This window comes from Antechinus flavipes, chromosome 2 (assembly GCF_016432865.1).
Source record: "Antechinus flavipes isolate AdamAnt ecotype Samford, QLD, Australia chromosome 2, AdamAnt_v2, whole genome shotgun sequence".
Lineage (NCBI taxonomy): Eukaryota > Metazoa > Chordata > Mammalia > Dasyuromorphia > Dasyuridae > Antechinus > Antechinus flavipes.
Genome location: NC_067399.1, coordinates 608,471,822 through 608,499,336, shown reverse-complemented (window position 1 = coordinate 608,499,336; position 27,515 = coordinate 608,471,822). Strand labels below are relative to the sequence as shown.

The following is a 27,515-nucleotide window of genomic DNA, read 5'->3' as shown; positions in this document are numbered from 1 at the left end:
GTTTTTTCCCCTCCCTTCCTTCACCCCCCCCCCAAGATGGCAAGCAGTCCTATATATGTTAAATATGTTGCAGTATATCCTAGATACAATACATATTTGCAGAACCCAACAGTTCTCCCGCTGCACAGGGAGAATTGGATTCAGAAGGTAAAAATAACTCGGGAAGAAAATCAAAAATGCAAATAGTTCACATTCATTTCCCAGTGTTCCTTCTTTGGGTGTAGCTGTTTCTGTCCATCATTTATCCATTGAAACTCAGTTAGGTCTCTTTGTCATAGAAATCCACTTCCATCAGAATACATCCTCATACAATATCGTTGTCGAAGTGTATAATGATCTCTTGGTTCTGCTCATCTCACTTAGCATCAGTCTATGTAGGTCAGAGAGAGATGTTTTTCAAAAATTTTAAAGATTTCAATAATAAGTTCACCATATTGATTGTCTGGAAAACTCCCCTGATCAAACCTTACATCTACAACAAGTCTAAATCTCCTTCACTACAAATTTCATGAGTTCCTTCTAATTCTCTTAAAAATAGCAAACAATGAAGCAAAGGAGAAAGAGAAAGGGAATGTAATTTACTTGTGTTAAAAAGGAAATCAAATGGTAGAGCTGGACACAGCTTTTTAATGTATTCTGATTCATGGGACTAAGAAATTAGTAGTGAAAAAAATGTCTATAAACTATTTCTTTGGAGAAGATAAGTTATAAGAATATAGATAATGCTGTTATTATATTTCTGTCCAGCACTTATGATAAGATTCAACAGCATTCTATGGAGTTATACTGATTCTACAATAACTGCAAGTATCCTCTTATCTTTAAAGTAAGTAGTAGGTCTAAGTATTAGATCTACACCTGAGTAGAGATGATAATCCATGGAAGTTTATGATGCAAGTGAAAATGTAGAGAAAAAAAGACAGCATGGTCCAAGATAGAGTTATTGTGGTACACAGAGTGTTGGCCTTAGAATCAGGAAGACCCAATTTCAAACCCCATATCAGACACTTATTGAGTAGCTGGACCCTGGAAAAATCATTTAAACCTTCTTTACCTTGGTTTCCTAATGTGTAAAATGATAAGAATGCATCTGATGGCCTCTCAAGTCACAAAACTCAGAGAGTGGTATTTATTTAGTAGAAGAACATCAACCATAGTGTCAAGCATTGTAAAAAGAGTAAGATGAGGATTAAGAACCCCTTCCCACTTTTCTTTCCCCACACCTAAAGAGAGGAATCTTGAACTAGAATTGATTACAGTTTGTCTTACAGAACAAGAAAACAAAAAGCCCAACAAGGTAAAAGCCTTATATATTAAAATTGAAAAATGTCAATCCCCATCACTCATTCAGCAGTCCATGCTGCAGCAAGGCACACAAACTTAACACATTGGCTTGAGTTGAGATATTCTCTGGGACTTACCTCATACTATAGTTTTTGCTGACACTGCCCACTCATGTATTTCCCACAGCAACAAGCACTAGACTCCAGTTCTGCCCAGCCGTATGCAGAGAAGGCAAAAAATATTGAGAGTGGAACTGTGCTCTGCTTGAGGTAATCCCTCAGGAAGTGTCTCCTTAGATTAGACATAAGGAGAAGAGAACTAATGAAGAGGACAAGATAAAGAAATGCTTCTTTAAAAAGGCAAAGAAACCACTAAGATGGAGTTATAGAAGGAAGAAGTGCAGGGCAACTAGGTGGCTCAGTGGAAAGAGAGCACCAGTCCTGGAGTCAGGAGAACCCAAGTTCAAATTCTGCCTCAGACACTTGACACTTAGTGGTTATGTGACCCTGGACAAGTTACTTAACCCCAATCACACACACATACATGTACATACACACAGAAAGAGAGAGAGAGGGAGGGAGAGAAAACAGAGAGAGGGAAGGAGGGAGGGAGGGAAGGAGGGAGAAGGAAAGGAATCAGTGCAGCCCAGTTCCCCTTACAATCATACAAAGATATCATATCTCAGTACCAGACTAAGAACATATCAGAGATAAAAGAAGCTACACTGGTTTATCTTTCCAGTACAAGTTCACACATTTGACCAACATGTAACTATGAAAAAAGCTATGGAATAGGAGTAGAGCCAAATCATGGAGCCAGACCACAGGAGCAAAACACAGGGACTGAAGTCTTAGATTTAATCTTTGATGGAGAAAAGTGTCTCCACACTGTTGCTCCAATCCCCAAAAAGAAGACTCTAAAACAGATCCCAGGAAATAAATAGAGTCTCAGTGCTGTCCATCCAATCCCTCAGACTAGAGAGATGGGCTGTAAGATTTAGCCTATGGAAACAAGAGTGACAGTTCTCTTCCCCTAACATGAAATAGGGGACATCACACTCACCTCTGGGCAAAGAATAGGACGTCAGCCTTGATACCCCAATCTCTACAAAAAGTATTTAAGATAAATTTCCAGACCAAAAGGCCATTGAGCTTTCAGTTTGCCCAGAAGAAGAAGCTGGGAATCACACATCTCTCTCTTGAGAAAAGGCGATCATGGAGCCTAGACAAAGAACAAAGCCAAAGCATTCTCTGAACCCAGCAGCAGAGCAAGCTAGGATAGTCCCACAAGAATTGTACAAAACTTAGCCCTAACCACAAGGTCCCAATCTGGACAGAAAGTTTGGAGAATAAGTTAACAAAAGAAGATAAAGAGGTATTGTGATGCTAGGAATGCCTAAGACACAAATCCAGAAGAGAAGAAGAACTTCAAAAAATCTAAAACTGTGAAAAACACAACTTGGATATAAGTTTAATTAGAATTCCCTGGAAAAAAATGATGTATTTTAAAATTATATAAAATGATAATAGCTAAATTAATTTGTATATGCAATGTCCTCTCAATTAAATTACCAGATAGTTATTTTACTGAATTAGAAAAAAAAGTAATAACAAAATTCATTTGGAAGAATCAAAAATTAAGAACATCAAAGGAACTAATAAAAAATGTAAAGAAAGGGAGTTTAGGAGCATGAGTTATTAAACTATATTATAAGGTAGTAATTATCAAAACTTTCTGGTACTAAGAACGAGAAAAGCAAATCAGTGAACAGAGTAGTCATATAATTTATAGCAGCAAATGAATAAAATAATCTTGTATTTGACAAGTACAAAGTTCAAAGACTTTAGTTTTGGAATAAAAATTCATTATTTGGTACAAATTGGTGAGAAAACTAGAAAGTAGTCTGGTAAAAATTGGGCATATCTTACGTGATTTACCAAGGTAAGATTAAAATGGATACATGATAGATATAAAGAGAGATATTACAAGAAAATTTGATGAGCATAGAATATATTTATTAGATTTATGGACAGTTGAACAATTTATGAATAAACGAGCTGAAGAGTAGTATGAGGTATAAAATGGATAATTTCAATTACATTAAACTAAAAAAAATTTTATTCAAATAAAACAAATCTATCAAGATCAGAAGGAAAACAGAAAATAGCGGTTAGGAAATTTTATAGCTAGTTTCTCAGATAAAGGTCTGAGAATATATATATTCAAATATATGTAAATTCTAGCTATTTTATTACTTATCTCATATGTGCCAGAACTAAAATTTGAACCTATGTCCTCTTGCCTACAAGGCTTTGTCTCCATTCACTCCAACAAAATGCTTCTCCACACAACTATAATTGTACTTAATTTTTTTACTGCAAAAAAAGTTGAATTAGAAGCTGAAAATAAAAGTCTAGCAAATTATAACAACTTTGATTATCCAACTTGGGACTCAGTTGACTGTAAATCAAATCTATAAAATCATCTAGTTTAACCTCCTCATTCTAAAATAAGGAAAATGAGAATCATAAAGGGGAAGTGATTTTGGTTAACATCACATAATTAATTAATGTCAGGACTAGAACTTATCTCTCCTGTGCCTTCCATCAGGGTTTAGAAAATCAAGTCAAAATAAAAAAAAAGTTTTTCTATGCAGACGACTCTTTCATATTTAATAGCATACTGATGTTATAGATTATGTCTCCATGAAGCTTTTCCAATCATTGGCTGGAACTAAGGGACAGAGATAATATATAAATAACTCAGGTAGGCTAAATAGGAATCTTTCTGGGAATGGTAACTGAGGAGACCTCTCTACTCTTTTTTTCTGTAGGAAAGTGGCTATAATCACCAGCGAGTGAGTAGAGACAATAGGAGTTGCTTCCATGATGAGACCTCAGAGCTTTATTGAACCTGCTTCAGATATAAGAAGAGATGGATGACTGCACAGCCATCAAGTCATTGAAGTTTCGTGCCATCATAACAATAGCAAGAACAATTAAAAAAGCATTTATACGACACTTTACAAAATACTCTATATACATCATCACATATGATCTTCAAAATAACTGTGAAATAGGTGTGATTATTATCTAAACCGTGGCTGAAAGAGGCTAAGTGACTTGCCTAGGATAACAACTGCAAGGAAATGTCTAGAGAAAGATTCAAACTCAAGTCTTCCTTTTCTAAGTCTTGCCACATAGGTACCATTTTATAGATGATCATATTTTAGTCACCATAATTAGGAAAAAAAGTTAATAGGGCCTTAGGCAGATAATTGAAGGATATTTCCTTTTTTCATAACATTTAAGAGATGGATTTTCAAAATTTAAAATGTTAAAGGGCTTGGTTACACTATGTTAGTGTTTTCACTTATACCTAGTGAGAAATAATATTTTACAGTAAGATAAAAACTGTTAGCAGCTGATATTTTGCCAGGAACATGGAGAAGTGTGTTTTGACAGCTTAACTATTCTAAATTTCAGCTCAAAACTAAATCTATTAGTTTAACATCTGAAATAAGAGTCACCATTTTGTAAATTTTGAAAATTATACCAAATTGTAATTTTCATATGGTCTTAATAACTATCTCAAAGTGTTGTTTTGAAGATCAAATGATATAATGTATGTAGAGTGATTTGTGAATTTTAGCATTAAGCATTTGCTTAATTATTGTTATTATTGTTATTTTATCTTGATAGTGGATAGAACATATACTATCAAAAATGAAATAATTTCTTGGTCTACTATTGTATCTCAGAGATTTTCATTGCTATAGAATTCTCTTCCTTTTGAGATACAAATGCTCTTATGTGAGTAATCAAACATCTATAGTATCATCTATGCAAGTAAGCAAATAATTTTAGACAAATCTTTTCTACCAGCAAATATATATTAGAGATTAAATCTAAATATTAACAATACAAAATGTTAAAATTATAATATGGATTTGGGACATGCCTAAACTAACTGAAATAGCACTACCCACAGGGAAGATTTTGGAGAGACCTGAGAAGTGGCCTACGCATGAACAATCTGCTTACTATACAGTTCCAATGGCTGTGTAGCCAGAACTCTCTGGACTACTGGGACTTTTCCCAGCGCTCAGCTATGGGGGGAAGGACTTTTTTTTCAATTATCGCAGATAAATGCCTTTGGTAAAGGGGACAGACTTGGGAACAACTTCTTCCTCTTTAGCTCATGTGGCTCTAAGAAATGTGTCTGAGATTTTGGCCTTTTACTTCATCTGTTTTCCTTCTAGGTCCAGGGAGTAAATTCTGCAACTGGGACTCACAAAGCATCTTTTTCAATTGTCCAACTGTCTCTAATCTCACAAAAACATATTGTATGTGTCTACAGTCTTAACATCTGCATTCAAGATGACTGATTAAGAATTAATGAAAGACCATTTTGTAGAGCTGGCATAATACTTAAAGATCAACAACAAGGTGGAAGAAGATAGAGTAGCATTTTGCTCAGGTGAAACATTGTCTTTGGGAAAAAATAAAGGCTAAAAATTGTCATTTTTTACCAGTTCTGCTATTTTGTAGCATCATACAAAAATGAATTTCTTATCAAGCTTTAGACTAAAACATATATAGCAATAATTACTTTCTCATTTCATTTGAGACCTCAACCAAGCACAACTTCCATATCCAGTTTCTTGAAACATTCATCTACTATGAGCCTAGCTGAATAGGAACACTAGCGATGAATCTTGGAACATGGCCAGTCTATGAGTATCAAAGTGATGCTCATCACCACACAACTATAAATTGGCAGTAGCAGGATACCCAAGCAGCTGTTGGAAGCTGAAGTGTGATAATTGCAAGCAGGAAGGGCAGGAAAAAACACTTTAAGAATTCAATGAAACCAAATCTCAAACAATACAGCATAATTGTGAATGACTGGGAAACAACTCAACATTGGAATGGTATTTCTCTGAATAAACATTTTTGTGTACTCATTAGTTCATCATCAATGTTAGAACTATCAACGAATACTTTGGGCAGCAGCTACAGTCACTAGTTTCCACAACTTTCAAAGATTTCTCAGTTACTTAATATAGATTACATTGGCTGTTTCAAAAAACATATATATACATATATATGTTTATATAAATACGTATACATACACATATACACACATTTTTAAATCAACATCAAGTAAAATCATCTTTAAAAAGGGACAATAACAATTCATGAAACCTACTAATATGTAGAAAGCTAGTTTTCAAATTTGATTTTGATAAATTTCCAAGTCCTGCCAATTCTATTTTCAAATCTCCAACATTGAATTCTTTCCCTTTCTTTCCCCCTTTACTCACATTGGTATTGTCCTAGTTCAGACACTCATCACTTTCTGTTCGGTCTCTCCTAACTGGTCTTCCTGCCTCTGCTCTCTCCTCTAACCATCTCATCTTTCACATACAGGCAAAAGTAATTTTCCTAAGACACAGTTCCAAGAGTGACACTTCTCTATTCAAACTTTCAATGATTCCCCTATGACTTAGAGAATGGAATATAAACTCTCTAACTAGACATTTAAGTTCTCCACACCTTGGTTCCATCCTGTTTCTCTAGTTTTATTTCTCATTACTTTCCCATGACTAACTGTTCCCCACTCCTGGCCTACTATCTCCTGCCTCCATGTATTTTAAACATTTGTACAGCCTGTTTGGCACAACTTGAAGGGAATATACAGTTTTCTTCTCATTTTCTTTTCTCAAGTCTCAGCATCATGTTTACTTGTATAAAGGAATAGCTCCCTAGTAGACTGTAAGTTTTTCAAGAGAAAAGATCCAGTTTTTCATTTCCACATTTACAGTGCCCTTTACAAAGTAACTATTAAAAATATTTGTTGAATTGGATTCTTGCCCATTATAGCTGACTTAGATTTTTAAAATTATCATGTTTTTCTATCAAAAACCTTAAGAAAGAAAGAAATGCTATTTTATGCAACATCCAAGATTGATAAAAAAAAAAAATTAAGGAATTTTGCCCTTCAAAATCCTGGAATTATAGAAGGTTAGGGGTAGCGTGCTACGGAAGAGGAAGTGAAGGTTCTTTTAGATTCTAAGGATCCTTTCTCTTTTGATAAGTGCTTTCTTTGTGTGTTTAGCCATGTCTTTCTTATTGGTATTTGGAAGTTAAGATAAAGGACAGAGTTTATAACTTCACTCTTCATCATTGATTGAGAATACAAATAACCTGCTGGATGATAATTGAGAGCACCCTGTTGAGTACAGCAGAAGTATGTGTTAACCCTATCCTCCTGAAAAAGTTAATATGGTATATTAGAAAAGGAGATAGGAAAAATCATCAAGATTTAAAGACAGTCCACAGAGGTACAACAAAGATTATCTGTTTGGTTTATGTTTAGTATATTTTTTATTGGCTGAATTTTATGATAAAATTGTATAAATTCAGAATTCCTTTAATTTGGAATTTGTTATAATTTGGATCATATTTTTAAATAAAGGTAATCTACTATTGAAAATGAAAGGTTGGGTTTAAAAAAAATTTAAAACCCAAATATCCAAGTTCAAATTCTGCCTTTAACACTCTCTGTATGACAATGGGCAAGGCATTTAACTTCTCAGACAGAATTTCCACTATGATGACAAAACCTGTTAAATCATCTCCAAAGTCACCAGTATCCTTCTAGTGGCAAATTAACCTACTTGGATGACTTCCTAACTCCTAACAGCCTCAACCTACCTACCACTATTTTCTCAACCTACTTGTTTCTGCTGCCAAAAAATTTCTACCATTTACCCACATCAAATCTGAGTTCAGTTTTTAAAGGATTACTGTAGCCTCCCAACTGTTCCCTAAAACTCTTATCCTGTTTCCCTCCACCATAGTACTGCAAAATCAATCTTTCTAATGCATAGGTATAATTCATGTCAGTTCAAAATGATTATTATCATAAAAGTATTTTCCTCTTTCTAACCTTTCCTATCCTTCTAGTTTCATATGCCTTCCCTCAAAAGAAATTATTATGTGATGAAACAGTTTACTTTGAGTATAGGCAAGACAAACCAAGATTTATGAGATCATAGAATTAACTCCTAATATTTGATTTAGTCGATGGAAGCCCATGGTTTACCATTGGTGATTTGCATGTAATCCTTGTGCTAAAGGCCCCCTCCTGACAGGAAAGATCTTGGCACACTTCTTTTTTCTTTCACGTCTTTTTCCTTTACTCAGAAGAAACTTGAAAATGCTAATAGCTAGCTTTCCCTTTTGGTACCCCCAAATCTGTCTCTCTACAAGTTTTTTGATTTACAAGAAAACAATTAAAGCTGATTTTGTTTACAGAGAGAAAGTATGGACAGGTGTCATATACAAGATGAAGAAGGTTGTCCTAAGGGATCTCAAAGGGGCCTTCTTCCAGTGCTAACTTTATGCCCCTAGGATTTAGACTCCTCCAATAGATACAAGGTCAGAGAGGCTCCATGACTTTTGCTCCTTTTCTTCTTTAGGAGGGATCCTGATACCTTCTTGCACCAAAAAGCCTCTTTCTGAGATATCAGAAGATGGAGCATCATATTATACTAGTCTGGTTCCCACTTCCACCCTATCAGCCTTTCTGCTTCTCATCTTCCTCCAGGCTGGATGAGCCCATACAAATTATTCCTGACAGCTTCCCTGAAAGACAAGAAATAAGGAAATAAGGCATCATCCAATCATTTATTGATATTATTCAGTGAGGAGGCAACTGTCCCTCTTTGCTGCAATACTGAAGGTTTACGTCCTGCAACCTTATTTTCTTCTATCATTCTTTAAAGTCAGGGACAGAATAATTGTTGAAGAAAACCAGAAAAATATAACTGAGCTTCCAGAATAGGACCCTGATAATACCCTAAGACTTTACTTAAAGGCTGTTTGCTTCTTGTACCTGAAGCCAGCTTCCACCTCTCCCCTCACAACACACTCTTTATTTTTATCTCCTTGCTTGACTCCAGATAAAGGTGTTCCTCTCTTTCTCTTTATTCAAACCATTGAGCTTCATCTTGTTAAAAAAATCTTTCATTGTTTTTAACTCCCAGAGTTTGCTCCTTCTCTTCCTTGGAAACTGTTCTGCATTCAAGGATTGGTTGGCATGTGCTACCACAAACTTCCTGAAAGCTATGAATAAAAAAGTCCTCTTTCCAGGAACTTTGGGCAGATGCCTTCAATGTTGGTGTCTTCCTGACTAGCTGAAAAAATGCCATTGACTTCATTTTGAATCTTCCCAACAGTTAATTACTAATACTAACCTCTAGAAAGGGGGTATTCATTCTTGGGTGAATACTGGCCCTTTCATTAGGGATTTTACTATAGAACCATTTCTCATCATTGCATCTCTATTTTACATAATAAATTTAGATGTTCAGTTAACTAGGATAGGGAAACTAGATGGCACAGTGGATAAAATATTGGGCTTGGAATCAGGAAGACTTATCTTTATAAATTCAAAGATGGTCTCAGACACTTCTGAATGGTCTGTGTGGTCCTAGGCAAGTTACCTAATCCCATTTGCTGCAGTTCCTCATTAATAAAATGAGCTGGAGAAGAAAATGTCAAACTACTCTTTTACCCTTGCCAAGAAAACTTCAAATGAGATCACAAAGAATTGGATACTATTGAAATAACTCAACAACAAGAACACTAGGATAATTAATACTTATTCAGTTTGAATACTGAGCAGCCAAAATATGATCTACAAATACTTACTATCAATCTTCATAGAGAATGGGGCTTGACTGGATTGTTTGGATATTCCAGGAAATTTAGTTGTATGGAAACTTGGTAAACTACATAATCTGAGGGACTATTGTTATTTGTTTACTTTGGAATTTAGAGGAGAGAAAGGAGAGCTTAGCTTCAGGAGAAATGAAGAATATAACAATATCTTTAGAGGGAAATTAGTTAATCTCCTGATCTTGAGTTTAATAACCCAATTAACAATTCTCAAATGAGTCTAGATTTATTTTAAAGAAACAGAATGTAGATGCATCGCTAGACGAGGTTTAATTCATGTCCCCATTAGAATAAAGCTATGGAAAAATATTGAAACCAAGTACAATTGTGGAATGGAGAGAGTCATGAATTAGATCTTCAGCCTGGATCCAAGAGGACTTGACCCCTTTTCTTTAGACACTGGAAGAAAAGGACAACAAATGCCACAGGAACTTTGGACTTCCAGATTGGGTATTTATTTTTAATTTTTAAGAGACTTCTTTTCTGTCCTCCTTTCTCTTGTGTACCAAGTGTAAGTTGTTCTAGCAGTCAAAGTAATGCCACTTTACAATGAATGAAACTGCTTTTAACAAAGGCAACTTCTGTTGTAGATAAACTGCTCTTATAAAATACTTTTAACATTATGAACTTTAATATTTAAACTCTGTGAAGTGTGAAATCATGAATGAGATCAAAAATACCAAATGTGAACAGAACTGGTAATAGATTATTTCTCTGATGGGAAGCCTGAGTAACACCATACATCAGGGAAGCATGTCGTCCCAGAGATGGCAGCAGTTGGAGTCAGGTACAGATCAGAGTTCCCAGTGTGTCAGAAATTCTTAGAAATCAAACCAAGTAAAGGGAAATGAACATTTAAAAGTAGAGGCATCTCTTTTATCTCATTTCACTTTATGATAGTTCCCAGTTTTCTGCAACCTATACTTCAAATGCCAACAAAATAAGTTATTTCCTAATCCTCCTTTTTTCTTTCTTAAATTTCTTTGTATAACTATATATAACTTATATGTATATGTATTGGATTCTCCCAGTAGAATTTAACTCCTTGAGGAACTTATTTTGTTGCCTTGTACCCTTAGTACCAAGAATAGTGCTTTGAACATATCAGGCACTTAATATTTATTGGATTGTTGGAGAGGTAGGAGAACCAGGAGAATGTAGTCTCATAAGTTAAGAGAGGAGAGATAGAGCAGGAGGTTAACAATGTCAAAAACTATGAAAGCCTTCACTTTATAGATGATGATATTGAAGCCCAGAGAATTATTTTCTATCAAATTAGTAATAAATTTATGGATTTGTTCAGATTTACCTATTTTTAGTGCTTTTTCTACCATACTTATGAAATAAAGGTCAAAAAGAAGTTATTTTCGAATGTGACAAAATCTTTACTGTGTAACCAATCCTAACCGCAAGGAAAAGAACCAGGAGGGAAAATATCACAGCTATTCCCAGAATTGTTAGTAGTTTTCCCACTGAGAGTGAGAAACTCCCAGTTGTGTTTTTCCACCTTTTTTTTTGTTTCATCTCCCTTCCCCTAGCAAGAGACACTCAACTACTGGTTAAAAATAAACAAGTTTACTTTGCTTTTCCAACACTGTACAAAATCTGAACAGTAGTTGTTCTTATGCTTTCCTTTTCTGACTCCTACTCAGGAAGTAGGGCAGCATTAGGAGGGCCCAAAACATCTATAAAAGTCTGGAATAAAATCAGGACATTAAACAATGCATAGGAAAAGGGCTAACTATATGATACCTTCCCCTGGGAATAACATTAGCTATAGACTGGATTTTTCGAGGAATTGAAATTTAAAAGCATAATCAACCTTACTTCCAATGTCTTTTTTCCTTTGCTTGAGAATTCTGATTGGCAAGTACTTGACAGTTAAGATAAAAAAAAAAAACTAACAAATTAATTTATCGTTTACCCTGTAAGCACTGAGAATATAAGAACAAAAGCAAATCATCTATATCTGTGGTTTTCAAAGAAAATTCTAGGAAGTGATGCCTTGAATTGTACTGCTTGGTACATAGTGAGTGCTTAATAAATGTTAGTTGGCTAACTAACTTGATCTTCCTGCTTAGCATCAACACAATGGCTGCAGTATGTGTGAAGGTGCAAAGTCACATCTTCTATTAAGAGTTCTGGGAAAGTAAAGAAATAAGAAAGTATGAGAGAGGTAAAGGAGAGGTTGAGGAATTCTAATGATAAGAAATAGCAAGGCCCAATAACCTGGAAATCTTTCTTGTTGCCATCTTAAGCATTCAGTTCCTTAAGCACAATTCCTCATTGATCCATGAACCAAAAACAGTTGAGAACCACTTTGATACCATAAACTTTTTTTGAGATTTTTTTCTATAATAACGGCTTTTTATTTTTCAAAATACATGCAATGATAGTTTTCAACAGTCACCCCTGTAAAATCTAGTGTTCCAAAATTTTCTTCCTCCATCTCCTTTCCCCTCTGTCCTAGTCAGCAAGTAATCCAACATAAGTTAAATGTGCAATTCTTCTAAACATATTTCCACATTTATTATGCTGCACAAAAAAATCAGATCAAAAGAGAAAAAAAGAAAAAAAAAGCAAGCAAACAACTCAAAAAAGGTGAAAACATTATATTGTACTCCACATTCAGCCCCCATAGTCCTCTCTTTGGATGCAGAAGGCTCTCTCCATCATGAATGTATTTGAATTGCCCTAAATCACCTAAATGTTGAAAAAAAGCCAAGCCCATTACAGTTGACTGTCCCATAATCTTGTTGTTGTATACAATGTTCTCTTGGTTCTGCTCACTTTCTTTTAGCATCAGTTCATGTAAGTTTTTCCAGACCTTTCTTAAATCAGCCTGCTCCTCTTTTCTTATTGAACAAAAATATTCCATTACATTCATATACTATAACTTATTTAGCCATTCTCCAACCGATGGACATCCATTAAGTTTCCATTTCCTTGCCACCACAATAAGAGCATTTTTGCACATGTGGGTCCTTTTCCCTTTTTATGATTTCTTTGGGATACAGATCCAGTAAAGACTTTGCTGGATCAAAGGGTATGCACAATTTAATAGTCATTTGGTAATAGTTCCAAAGTGCTCTCCAGAATGTTTGGATAAGTTCACAATTCCTCCAAAAATGTATTAGTGTCTTAGTTTTCCCATATCCACTCCAACATTTATCATTAGCTTTTCCTGACATCGTAGCCAATCTGAGAAATTTGCAGCTGGTGCTGCTTGTGGATGCATAATACTCAAATGCACCTGTAATCTCAATAATGTTTACCTTCCCTTTAGTAATGAAGACTGCCATCCATCCTGTGGGAGTTTTGTTCAAGTCTTCCCATAAGTTCACCACAAGGGCATCAATACATGTGTCCAATTCTGGAGACCTTCTCTGTTATTCCTTGTTCTCATTATGTTACCAACCTATCTTTCTTTTTTGTTCTTATATATCTTTGGTGGCATCTTTTATTTCAGCTCTCCTTCATAATCCTTTATTTAGAATGTGTTGCTATCTCTCCATATCCACTATGTGTTTCTGGTTGTCCTGTGAGTGATAGTTGTTTTGAATTTTTCAGAATGAGTAGTTTCTTGAGTCTGTATGAATACATGTATAAATAATGATACCCCAATAACACAAAGATGGAAGGAAAATGATGAGAAGAAACAATTGTTGGTACCTTACATCAGTTTGAAGTTTTTATCTCATTTGATGCTTACAACAACTCTGAAAAGTAAGTATCATAGGTATTACTAATTTTTATAGATGAGACAACAAAGGCTGAAAAAGGTTACATGACTCAGGATCATGGAATTAATATCTGAGGCAGAGTTTGAACCCAAAGGTTATCGTCTCAAGTTCAGTGTTCTGTCTGTCCATCATATCTTGTAGACATTGGTAGTATTTATAATCTTCATAAATCATGTAAAACACCAGTAAGGTAGATTATGTAGTTCAATACCAACATTCCTGTCAAGCTGTTTTATGAACCCTTCTTTAAAATCTAAGTCCAGCACTCTATACCTACTACTTTATGCCAAGAAATGAAAATGCTGATAAATTGTCATCTGGGCATGGACACTAACAAGAGAAGCTTGTCTCTATCCTTATCCTTCAAGACTTTAAACAATGATGATATTATATAAAGACCTGATTCTTGTTCATATATCTCAAAACTGCAGATGACACAAAGTTAGGTGAGCATAACTAGGATCCAATTTAGGATCCAACAAGAACTTAACAGGCTAAAATGACTATAATAAAGTATGATTTAATAGGAATAAGTGTAAAATCTTATACTTACATTTCAATAATCATTACACAAGTACAAGACAGGAGAGAAAGGGTTAGATGACACAGTTCTTAGAAAAAAGAATCAGAGTGTTTTAGTTGCTCAATATAAATCATTAGTGTTATATGATAGCCAAAAATACTGATGCTATCTTAAGCTACATTAAAACAGCACGTTTTATAGAACAATAGAGGTTATAGCTCTATTGTACAATGTTCCATTATACAATTAGACTACATACTGTGCTCTGTTTTGGGTGCCAAATTTTAGGAAGGAAATTGACCAGCTGGAGGACCTACAGTGGGAGGTAGCTAACACATCCAAGGGAAAGAACTATGGGTATTTAGCTTATAGAGGAAAAGTGTTAAGGAAATATAAGAGCTGTCTTCAAATATTTGAAGTACTTTTATTTGAAAGCACTTTAAATTTTGCTTGGCCCCAGATAAAATAATAAGAAGCATTTGGTTGAACTTAAAGAGACACGCTAGTTTGTAAGTAAAAACTTCCTAACATTATAGCTGTTCACAAATGGAATGAGGCACCTTGAAATATAACGAATTGTCCATTATTGTTGTACTCTAGGCACTTGCTGGAGATCAAATACTGCACAAGCTATAGAGAGGATTATGATCAATTAGATTAGATAACATCTGAAACCCCTTTTAATTCTGTCATATCATTCTCCAAATCTAGGAACATTAAAGTATAGTTCAATTTGCAGTTTGCTGAGAACTAGGCATCTTTTTATATGGGGAAAATTATAACATTTCTTAAAGAATTACAGAATTGAAGAATTTCAGAACAGAAAGGAATCTTTCTGAATCACTTAGGGCAACTTCCTCATTTTGTATATGAAAACATATGAGGCCCAAAAAAGTTAAATAATTTTTCTAAAGTAATGGTTTCCATGTTTTATGGAAGAACACCACTTTTAAAAAATTGTCATGTCCACTGACATTTTTAACTACTCTGTATTTTATTCAAGTTAAATTAAAAATCTATTATAAATTTTAAAATGTATTTATTAATAAAATCCTTTACAATGTTTCCATTATGTAATTAACAATGTGATAAACTATATCTCTTAAAATATGTTGGCGCTAATAATAATTGTAATCCTTTTAACTACTATCAAAATCAAATTTTGTCTTTAATTGCAATAATAGAGAACCCCATTTCATAAAATAAAGTGTTATGAATGGTAGTGAAATGTGTATTACTTTGATAAACCTGAAAATTGTTTACTCACCTGAATGTAGAACATAGTAAGATTTTAAGATTTAAACATTTGTTTCAACATTCCATCACAAGAAGTCAAAAATAATTGTTCTTCTGATGGAGTAAGACCAAATATTTCATATTTGTCCATGATATTCTTTTCATATTTAGAAATATTTAATTTTTAATTTAAAATGAGCATTACTTCTGTAATAAAGTGGTTAATTAGCAAGTTTGTACTTTCTTCTATTTCATTTGAAGTAGACATCTTTAAAATTAGGAAGCACCTTTTTGTGGTGGCTAAGGATTAGAAATTGAAGGGAAGTCCATCAACTGAGAGTAGTGAACAAATTGTAATATGTGATTGTAATGTAATATTATTGTACTATAAGAAATGACAAGCAGGATGATTTCAGAAAAACCTGAAAAGACTTTTGAATGAACTGATACAGAGTCAAATAAGCAAAAGCAGGAGAACACTATACATAGTAATAGCAATGCTGTATGATGAACAATTGTAAATAACTTAGCTGTTCTCAGAAATACAATGATATAAAACAATCCCAAAGGACTTGTGGTGAAAAAAGACTATTTGCCTTTAGAGAAAGAACTGATGGCATTTGAATACAGACCCAAACCTTCTCTCTGTCTCTGTTTCTTTCTCTTCTGCTCTTGTTTTACTTTTTTCTCTCTTTTTAATTTTCTTCTGCAAAATGACTACTGTGGAAATGTTATATATGATTGTACATGTATAACTAATATGATTGCTTATAATCTCAGGAAGAGAAGAGGGGAGTAAGGGAGAGATATTATTTGAAACTAAAACTTTAAAAATATCAACAAATATTAAAATTATTTTATATGTAACTGGAGAAAAATAAAATATTATTAAAATAAAATTAAAGAGCATTTCAAGAATATGATCTTTGCAAATTTATTACCTACAGCTCTAAATTTCTCGTAAACATACTAACTTCACCTTTTTGCATCAGAGTATGGACTCTTTGTCAGGAGAAAATTTCTGGTGTGAAAAGAATTTGCTTCATCCTTATCCTCTCTAAGAAAAATGGCCATTTCTCCTAATCCAAAATAATGGTAAGTAATGTCCTGGAGAAGGAAATGGCAAGTTACCAAGTTGCTAAGAAAACTTTATGGACAGTATTGTTCTGCTATGGTCCTTGGGGTCACCAAGAATAGAATATAACTGAACAACAAGAATAAATGTAATGTTAGTAAAAAAAAATAATGCAAGGCAGCAGGTTTCACAATTATATACAAGTACTTTTTATTTCTCCTTAATAGTATTTACAGTTTTACAGTTAAAGACTTCATTTTAATGTACTTTAAAAAAATAAAAAAGAGAGTACTCTAATAACTTGAAAAACTGTATGCAGTTCCTGCTTATATCTTTCAATGGAAATCTTCATCTGTGGAACATGTCATGCTTCCAAATTATATGGGTCACATTTAAAACTATTACTTGTAGATTTGCATTTTTGTGCTTATACTGATTAAGTTCCATCAGTACAGTCCAATTAAATTCTCCCACATTATATAATTTTCATTGATTATTGATTATATCAAAATCAATATGGATTATATTGAAAATTTCTCTTGATGGGGCATTGTCATTAGATTTGCAAAATAACAAATTTTCCCCATAATCAATTTCAACTATGTACCCTATGTATGTAAACAAATGAGCCAGCATCTTCAATTATAAATGTTGCGTCATCTACTCATAAAGCAAAACAGGAAGGTTTTAGTTTCTTCATTAATTGATCATAAAGGTTTCAGACATATGGGCAAATCTGCTTCCTTCCATGCCATTTACAAGTGGAAACATTCAAAGATGCATTGCATATTATTTGACAATATCAATAGCTGAAAGTAACAACAAAATTTCTATAGAATTACAAGTAACCTTAAGAAATCCAATTGGACACTTAATAACAAACTTAAAAAAAAATCTTACTTGGACAATATATTTGGCAATACATTTTTAAGAGAGCCTTGTCATTTATTATGCTTCATTCTATTGGCATCTAAATAATTCACATAAAACAAACATAGCATTCTTTCCTTTCCATCAATAACATTGTGAATTCCAAGAAGTATAGTATAGCTGGGCTTTTTACTTTGTGTTTCTTTATTTCCACTACTCAAATTTTCTCTTTTGTTTTTGCTTGTACTAGTTTTAGCTGCTTCAATGGCTTTTCCATTCAAACTGGTCATGAATTTTTCTATCATAATGGAACATTATTTGCACTTTTTAAAAAAAAGGACAAATAAATGACGATAATTAAATGTAAATGTTAAAAAGTTCAAAAATTATTTATAACATTTTTCAAGTTATTCTAGTTTTTAAAGTTATATTATTTTGGAGACCAGATTATAAAATACTTATGGATGATGTTAAAAAATATGACAGGGTTTATGGCAACCTGTGTACCCACTGAATTTCAATATGCCGTGTACTCACTGAATTTTAAATGCAGGATTGAAATATGATTGAAATCCTTCTGGATTTTGAGCTTTGCCAACTCAAACTTGAGCTCTTTTCTGAATACCTTCTTAAATAATGACACATTGCATTTGTTGTTAGATGGAGCAAGGTTGGCCTTTTAGCCTCATCTTGATTTATTTTTATTTGAATTTTTGTTTCTTTTTTTTAAATAGGATTTTATTTTTCCAAATACATAAAAAATTATTTGAACTTTTGTTTTCACTAAAATAAGAGGAGGGTAGAGTGGTGCAAGAGCCATACTCATAAATATATGATAGTTTGAGCTATTCATCACACTACTTTGGGGCATTTCTGATTTTTGAAAGTTTTCCTCACACTAAAAGTAAATCTGCCTCTTTGTAACTGTCATTCACTGATCCTAGTTTTGTCCCCCACCCAATCACCTCCCTGCTCCTAGTCCCCCAACAACCTAATCCCAGGGTCCAAAAATAGCAATCTACTTCTTCAGCTCTGGTGCAATTCTTTCAAATATTGAAGACAAAGAAAATTTGACTAACCACACTAATAATAATATTCAAACTACCAAAAATAAGAAAGTAAGAGTTTCAAGTATCCCTCAACTTTAAAATAAACTTCTGGAATACAAGCCATTTATAATCAGTTCTTGAAAAATCTAAACACATCTTTTCATAAACCATTGTCATAAATGCTACTTAGGCTTTCAGGTTAGCTCATAAAATCCTGTTTAATATGTTAAATCACTATAATACTACACACTTGCCATGGAAAATGACAGAAAATAATACTGTTGTAATACTATTGCAAAGCGCCCTGCCAATTACTGTTATCATATACAGCTGTATTTGTCCCATAAGTTCAAAATTTTCAAAAAATATATAGTGTAACTTGGAAAATTTTGATAAAACATCAGAATTAAGCAAACTGTTATGACACAATTCTAACAATCACATTGTTACCCTTAAAAAGATAGTCCTGCTTCAAGTTAATTACACTCAATTTGCAAAAGAAATATTAAACACACACACACATACACACACACAGACACACAGACACACACACACACACACACTTATCTCTCATCCATATAATCCTTTCAATTTTTTCAGCCTTCTCTCCTTGTCCTATTAGATGCAGACAATGATGTTATTATTAATTACTAATAACTCACAAGATTGTTGTGAGGATCAAAAGAAAGAAAAATATAAAGAATTTTTCAAAAGTTTTAAAGACTGTACAAATACTAGCTATTAGCATGGAAATCTAACCGTCAGAATCAAATACTTATTGTCTAAGGGTAAAATCTAAATCAAGATCACCTTTTTTCTAGCATTTGAAGATAAGACCTCTCATTTATCATGGTGACAATAAACAATATATAGCCATGTAATACTTTACAAAACAGCTTTACCTACAATCATTATACATTATGTCATTTTTCCTCTTTGGAGGATAGTACTTAACCTGTCTTTTTTCCTTCACTGGCTGAAAACTGTTTATATCAATTCAGGCAATTCTGTTCTCATTCATATTCAAAAACTCCCTTCCTCTTGCAACTTTTACTTCAGGGAAAAAAATCTCTTCACATATGAGTCAAATAAAAGATTTAATCATTGCTAAATATATATAATTTAATGATATACCAGTAACTATGAAAGTCATATGATTAAAGGTTAGATATAAGAATTAATGCCATCAACTTCTAAAACACTTTTAAAAAGTCAGGTGTCAGACAGAACCAAACAAATCCATTTAAGAATCTCTAAAAGTCTCCATTTGCCTCCATATGCTTCTGGATATAAATCTGATTTTCTTCAACATCTGGAATGTCACATAAAGAACTATTTCTTATGCAATTTTATATTTCAATTTTAGTTATTGGTATTGTAGCAATATTCATTTCTACTATATTTTATTATGGATATACATTATTTCAGCATGTTGAGGGTTGAGTAGATTATCTGTGGACCAACCTTGGAACCTAAACACCATTTATAATATTTTCTATGAGAACATATAAATGAAATGCCATATAATCTATTTACACTACTAGAACACCATACATTACACCATTCAGAACTAATCTAATATCTGAGAATAGTAACCAAGGAACCAGAAATAACAAGATCTGAAGCAGTATGTAAAGAATTCCATTAAAACATCCTGTCCCCAAATTGATCTATAATTAATGGTTTGACTTTCTAATCAACTTTACTTAATTCATTTATAATTCACTATTTGTTACAATAATTTAGGATTTTAACTTTCTCTTCTTTCTATTTATTACAGCCTTTGTGCTGTTTAATCATATATGACTCTTTGTGACCCCATTTGGGGTTTGTTTTTGTCATTTTCTAGCTCATTTTACAATGAGGAAACTGAGGCAAACAGAGTTAGGTGACTTGCTCAGGATCACATAGCTCATAAGTACCTGAGACCAGATTTGAACTCAGAAAGATCAATTTTCTTGATTCCAGATCCAGCACTTTATCTACTGCGCCACCTAGCTATGCATAGACATTTTAAAAATCTACAGCTTCAAAACACTATTCCTGATACAACACATTAAAAAAAGACTGAATTATTTTAGTAAGACACTTAGTCATTTGAGGGTGGTTTTAAAATGATTTACAAAGTATTAATAATGGAAATTTACAATTCACACTAAACTTTCATTTATTATTTTGTCATGTAAAGTTCACTGTTGTTATTATCAAGGTTTTTTTTTTAAACAAGGCAAGCTAAAAAAAAAAAAGTTTTTCCTTAAAGTATGTGCCATAGAAAGAAATTAAGATGAGTTGAATTTCATGTGCCAAATTAACCAGTGTTACAACTGTCAGCAAAAGGAAAGGAGGAGAGAGGATACTCTGAAGAAAACTAAACCATGCTCAATGACATATGAAGACTGAAAACCTTGAAAGTTCTTTAAAATTTGTCTTTGAAGAAAAATCATTCTGGATAAGGGTTAAATAACTTTAGCTTCAGATGGAAGGTCTAAGGAAGCTTTTAAAAGTCACTATTCTATACCATATGAAAAATAATATTATCAGATATCTACCTCCCACTTACTTGACAGAAATGGAAAAGTCACAATTAGGGAGTAAGTCACTTAGAGAACAAGTTCAGAATGATGAGGGAAAGAGAAAAAACCAGGACATGAGGAAGATTTCCTTGCCTTACACGGCAAGCAGGCATCCTTCAGATAATCCATCCCTGAACAAGTGATACAACTGGATTTAAATAATTCAGCCTATTAGATACAGAGTACACACAATGACATTGGGACAGGGAGTGGCCTTGGGATTTCATCGGTAAATGAAACTTTCAGGTCAAGATACTCTCTTCGTAACACCTTTTCTCTTTGCTATTTATCTTAGCTAAAATGACTTGCCTAGGTTCAACACAACCACCACGAGTCAAGAGTGAGCCTCAAACCCTAGATCTCCCAGTTTCCAGTCTAGCTTCCTGTTACTGAGTTCTGCTAAGAGGAAAAATAAATAATTTGAAAAATAGGAGTGGAAAACCTTACCAATATTTCAGAAGTTATTCATGTTCAATTTGCAAACTGCCCTAGAAGTCTAGAGGAAAACTATTTTTAATATTAAAAAATGAATTACCTACTCTGCTTTTATATTTTCTTTATGTTTACCAAAAAACAAGACTTTGATCATGCATCAAGGTAATTAATCTCCCTTTCTCAACCTCTCTCCCAAATACAGATTCTTTTGGAATCTTTGAAGACACACACACTCAGCATCCCGGCACCGAGAGCTCCCTAGTGACATTAGCAGGCAGACCTACCCCAGAAGCCCCAGTGCTGGAAGTGCTGAGGACAGGGGGCAGCTTCTCCCGCTCCTCTTCTTTCCCTTTTTCCTCCTCCTCCTCCTTCTTCTCTTTCTCCTCCACCGCTGCCGCTGCTCCCGCCGCGGGCGGAGAGGGATCCCGAGTGTCCTCATTCATGGTGTCACCCAACAGCCCAGGGATACCCTCGTCTGGGTCGGGAGGGAGAAGCGGTGAGCGGCGGGCGGCTGGGCTGAACCGCTGTTCGGAACTGTGATGCTAGCGAGCGGGGATGCTGAGGATACAGGGATACAGGGATGCAGGGATGCAGGGGATGCTGCTGACGCCGCGGCCGCGAGAGGGCTCCGCTCCAGCCACTGGCAAACACCTCCTCCCGTCCCCACCACCCCCGGGCCGGAACACTAGGCAGCCACTGCCTCTCTCTCTTTCTCCCCCTCCGCTCGCTCTCTCCCTCCCTCCCTCGACGAGCTCCCGCCCCCGCCCCGCGGCGCCGCCGGCGACAGCGGCTTCCTCCCGCCAGCCTGCCCGCCCGCCGGGCCCCTCCCCCCGCCGCCCCCAGCTCCCTAGCGCCAGCTCCGTCACCTGGGGGTTCGCGCCCCGCCCCGCTCCCCCCCTCCCGCGCGACGGTGAGTCAATCACCTGGGGCCTCGCATCTCCCGCCTCTGCCCCACGCCTTCCTCCCGCCCGCGCCGGCCAGTGCCCACGCAGCCGGCCTCGCGCTATGGGGGAATGCTATCAAGCGGAGGCCGGGCTCTCGAGCAGCCGCCGGCCGCGACCCGCCCCAGTTAGTCCGGGAGCCCCGGGAGGAGGGGCCGCCTCCGGAGCCGCCATATTTGTGGATGGGCTGGGGCTGGAGCGGGGCCTGAGAGCCCGCAGGGGCGGAGCGCCCGGGTAGGGTTGGCGTATACCGCGGCGTACGCGCTGTCTCCACTGCGCTCCGGCCCTTTCCCGGCCTGAGCGGTTCTAGGGTCTCTTGAAATCCTCTCCCCTCCGCTGCTTTGTGACCGGTTCCGTCTCCTGCCGAAGAGCACTGCCCCCTCCTAGGGTTTCAGCCTGGCATCCTTCCACCATGTGCTGCAGCCCGAGGACGCACGAGTCATCCCAGACCAGGGCCGTGCCGCAGGCAGAGAAACCCGCTCTGGTCCTGCGACTGGCTACCCCAAGCCTGGAGGAGGGCCCCGGGGTCTGGGAGGCCTCCGCCAAAACAGCCCTTCCCAGCGAGCTCTGGCTCCCCGATCTTCTCTCTGCTTCGTCTCCTTCCCTAGTCCCATCTTGCTCCCTGATTCCTTGTCTCCACTCCTACTTTTTTCTCCTCTCTTCTTTTAATCAATCCAGAACTCTTTATTAAACTCCACCAATCTAATATGTTACAGGTGAGAACAGGAAAGGCAAAAACTTGTCTCTTCCCTCAAAGAAGGATTCTTTAAGGATTCTAATACTTAAGACATATGCACATCTGTATTTATATACAGATATGCATACACATAAAACATATATGTGTACATACAAAATAAATTGTATGAAAGCAGCTAAGTGGCATTTGTAAGTTCAAATGTGGTCTCAAACACTAGCTATGTGACACTAGTTTGCCTCAATTTCTTCATCTGTAAGATGAGCTGGAAAAGGAAGCCATTCCAGCATCTTTGCCAAGAAAACCCCAAATAGTGTTGCAAAGAGTCAGATGGGACTGAACAAGGAATAGTATGGTGTATTAAGTCTATATTCACAGATTTAGTATACTAAATGTACATATACTTGCAAGTATATATTATATGTAATTGCTTATAACATATACTATATATTTAAATACATAGCAATATACTTATATAAAATTCTGCATAACATATGTAGTATAAATGAAAGTTAATCTCAGAGAGAAGATACAAGCAATAGGTGGAGCAGGAAGGGACTCCTGTAAACCAATCAATAAGTATTTATTAATCTCTTACTGCCATGCCAGGCCCTGATTTAAGTTTTAAAATATAAATGAAAAAAGTTTTCATAGACCTAATTTCCCCTGCCTCAGCCACTTCTTCTCTATGTCTTTCTGTCTCTGTCTCTCCCATCCTATTCTTTTTTTCTCTGTAGATAACAGATGACCTATCTTGCTGCTGCTACAATTTATATGTACTAATGACATGAACATCAAGAACAGACTCTAGATCCTTGTAAAACATTGCATTTATTTAGCACTTTTCTAATAAGGATTTAAGAGTGTGAGTTGAAAAAAAACTACTATTAAGTTAAAAATTACCCACCATTGTTAAAATTGAAAGTATAATAAATTCTCAATAGATTGTATTCTTCTCCCCATGCATATATTCTCCTTGTATCCATTCAATCTTATATTTTTAGACATTTCTAATTTAACAGAAATAGGAATGTTGCTATACATTTCCAGGATTAAGCATAAAATGATAAAATATTAGAACTAGAATGGATCTTTGAAAAAACAGGAAAAATCAAGTGACTTGACCAAAAATATACAATTGTTAAGCTGCTAAGTTTAAAGTATTGTGAATTCCTAGAATATTATATTTAGCCCTATATTGTTATAAGCAGCTTTTTTAAGGCTTTACTGATCTAAATATAAATGATTTTTAAAATTATGGTAACATTTTGTTTTATTCATAATATCATGTGCCTTTCACAAGCAAAGACAATCACATCTCAATATCTTTAATACTATGATATGCTATTTTCTGGTGAAAATGTTTTGTAAACATAGTCTGCACTAATCAGTCTACAACATTGAATGTCAATGTTAAAATCAATGTGCAAAAAACCTCTCCAAATTAAAAATGCTAGGTTTTATTAATTTCAAGAAAATCTGTCTTCTTGTAATTCATGAGCTGTCACTATTTTTATTTTCATTGAATATGATTTGGAAATGTGTTATCTACTCAACAGACAAGTATTTATTAATCACCCTTGGAGGGGAAAATAATTCATCTTTAGACATTACTAAATGACTTTACTTTGAAATCTCATTCTTTTTCTCTCTCCCTATTCCTTCCTTCCCTTCCCCCCCTCTCCACCCAGTTATTCTTGAATTTGTTTTCAGGCTTTTCCCTCAATTTTAAACCATGCCAGTGGTGTATAACTAACTTCCAAGTATGATTATTATAGAACCTCAATTTGAATAATATTGAAGTTATGGTTTTAGCTTTGTTTTGTTTTGTGGGAGCAAATAACTAGGAAAAATTATTCCTGGAGTTATAATTTTCAACTACATTCAGTAGTTCACTATACAAATGCCTGGCTGAGAAAGGACATAAAAGTAAATACCCTATTCTTTCTTACCCTTTGTGCTTTCTTTTTTGGTACACAGCTACAATAATGAAGGTATATGTCTATGCATGTGGTAAGATTTAATAGAATAAGATATTTAAAAGTAAATGTTTATAAAAAGTTATTTCTGAATTTTGAATTTCTAGGATTATAGTAGAAAGACTTACAATACATTTCCCTACTTCTTTTTTTAAGACCTGATTACTTTCATTATGTGGAATTCTTCAGATATTTTGGAATTAATCTTTTATGTACTACAGTAAGCATAGTCAGTTCTATCTTCTTTCTGTAAGGAATGATGGTGGAATTGGGATGCCAGAGAACTGCAGATAAATGAGAAAAAATGGTCTTTATTCATTTTTCACAGCTGTTCTGTAAGTATGTTTCTAGGATTTTATTGTCTATTTGTAAGGTTAGGTTGCTAGGAACAAGAAGGGACCACAGTGCTCACCTAATTACTTACTTAACAGAGAAGCATGAGAAAAATCACAGTGCTATGGCAGTTTTGCTATCATGCAAGCAGCTTCCCTGTGCATGAATTTTTCATTCAGATGGCCTAATATTTCATTGTTGTGGATATTGACTCCATTGAAGTAGATCAGAAACTGTACTTCCATAGATGGTGGGTTTATGAGTTGCAGTGGCCAACAAAATTCGCCATGAGGTACCTAATTACCTGTTGATGAATCCTTTCTGACTTGGCCTGCCTCATCCTCAGGGAAAAAAAATGTCTATTATAAGGTTCACATTCCAGTGTGATCCAAGAGCATAGTTTTTTAGAACCCAGGATCATCTCCATGCAATAATTAGCAACAGGACTTGGTAGGGTAAATTGATCATTGCTTAAGAATCTTGATGTCAAGAATGCCCTGAGATTTCTGAATAATATGCTATACAATAATAATAGTTCATAGATACATAGCATTTTAAGGGTTTCAAAACACTTTAAAATTCACAACTATGAAGTTGATATGATTTTTATCCTCATTTCACAGAGAAGGAAATTGAAGCTGAGAGTGACAAGTTGATTTGTTCAGTCACAAAATATGTGTGACAGGATTTGACCTCAACTTAGATTTGGAGTTTAACTTGAGTGTCAGCTTTGAAATAAACAAATCAAAGGTCATATTCAAAAATCCAAGAATGGAACTGAAGGAAAATTTTCACTTAAATCCAGTCAAAATTTTGAATTCATAGAGAAGAACTAAATTAATTATTCAATTATACATAAAAGAAAGCATCCCTAATTTTAGCTAGAATAGAGGAGGGAAATAGGTCTGAATTAATGAAACCTACATTAAAAATATAGTTCCACTATTTCTCTCAGCTATGTGCCGTAATCCCAACTAGGCTAACTTTAATAGTTGCCAGATGTCCTGACAGCCCCACTAAGGAAAGCATATAATTAGCACATTGATTATACAATGTGTGACTATAAAAGAATGCTACTTTTTTTTTTTTACAAACATGTCGGAGCTTATATATTCAAATGAGCATTGTTCTTCAAGGATATCTTTCAGGAAGCTACATACGACAATAGTGTTGCTATTGCTTAAAACATTTTTGGAATTTCCCTCAAAACCTATGGCACATTAAGAACAATTCCTTGTTGGAAGATGTATTTGATTTTCTCTACATTCCAATTCCTATCTTCAATCTTAATGATCGTGTAGATGTCACTTTGAACTCCCAAGTTCATCAGTTTCAACTTTCATTACTACTATCTTTTTTATAATCACCTTCAAGGATTATACTGTCCTATACTTATTTTATCATGACCTAAAATTTGCCATCTTAAAGACTTTTGAAATTTCCCTCTATGATCATCATCTTACTTTTCCACATCTCCTTCTTAAACTCCTACTTCATCTACACCAAGAGCTCTAATTCCTCTATTCTTCCTTGTTTCTTCATTCTCCCCCATTCATGATCCCTTTTTACTAGACTCAGTTTCCTTTCTTCACAGTTTTGTCCCTAAAGTTAACCTGTTCAACTCTACATTGTTCTTCATCCTTGGTTTTCTTGCTCCAATTTCCTACTTTTCATTGCTGTTAATCCTTAACTATTGATTACCTTTACCATACCCCTTCTCTGATTTTGCTACTGGACTGTTAAAAGTTGCTGGAGAAAATCATGCAACCATACATTGGAGTCCACTACAGATTTATGTTATCTAATATCAGTTGTTTAGGTTTGCATAACAATTTTTCAATCTTCCCTAATTTGCTTTCTATCAAACTATTTGAAGCAACTGCTTCAAATATACTTATCTCTCAAGTTCCTAATGCCATCTTACTCTCCTCCATTTCATCAGATGTCCTCATCTCTTATTTCACTCAGAAAACTGACACTATTTATCATAAGTTCAGTTGCCCAGTCTTTTAAAATTCTTCCTTCACATCTCT

The 27,515-nt window shown here is 35.0% G+C and overlaps 1 protein-coding gene across 2 annotated transcripts in view; it reads right to left on the bottom strand.

Moving 5' to 3' along the window:
* The window catches only part of HECTD2 (HECT domain E3 ubiquitin protein ligase 2), a 106,355-nt gene extending 83,214 nt beyond the window's left edge, over positions 1-23,141 (bottom strand). Inside the window, exons 1-2 of one of the 2 annotated variants that reach the window (XM_051981633.1) lie at positions 22,459-23,141; positions 21,820-22,093 (exon numbers count right to left, since the gene is read on the bottom strand). In XM_051981633.1, coding sequence (XP_051837593.1) covers positions 21,820-21,978 — 159 coding nt within the window. In that variant the 5' untranslated portion in view covers positions 21,979-22,093; positions 22,459-23,141. Of the gene's footprint in view, positions 1-21,819; positions 22,197-22,458 lie in introns of those variants that run through there. The other variant, XM_051981632.1, reaches the window with a different exon arrangement.
* Positions 23,142-27,515: the final 4,374 nt, after the last annotated feature.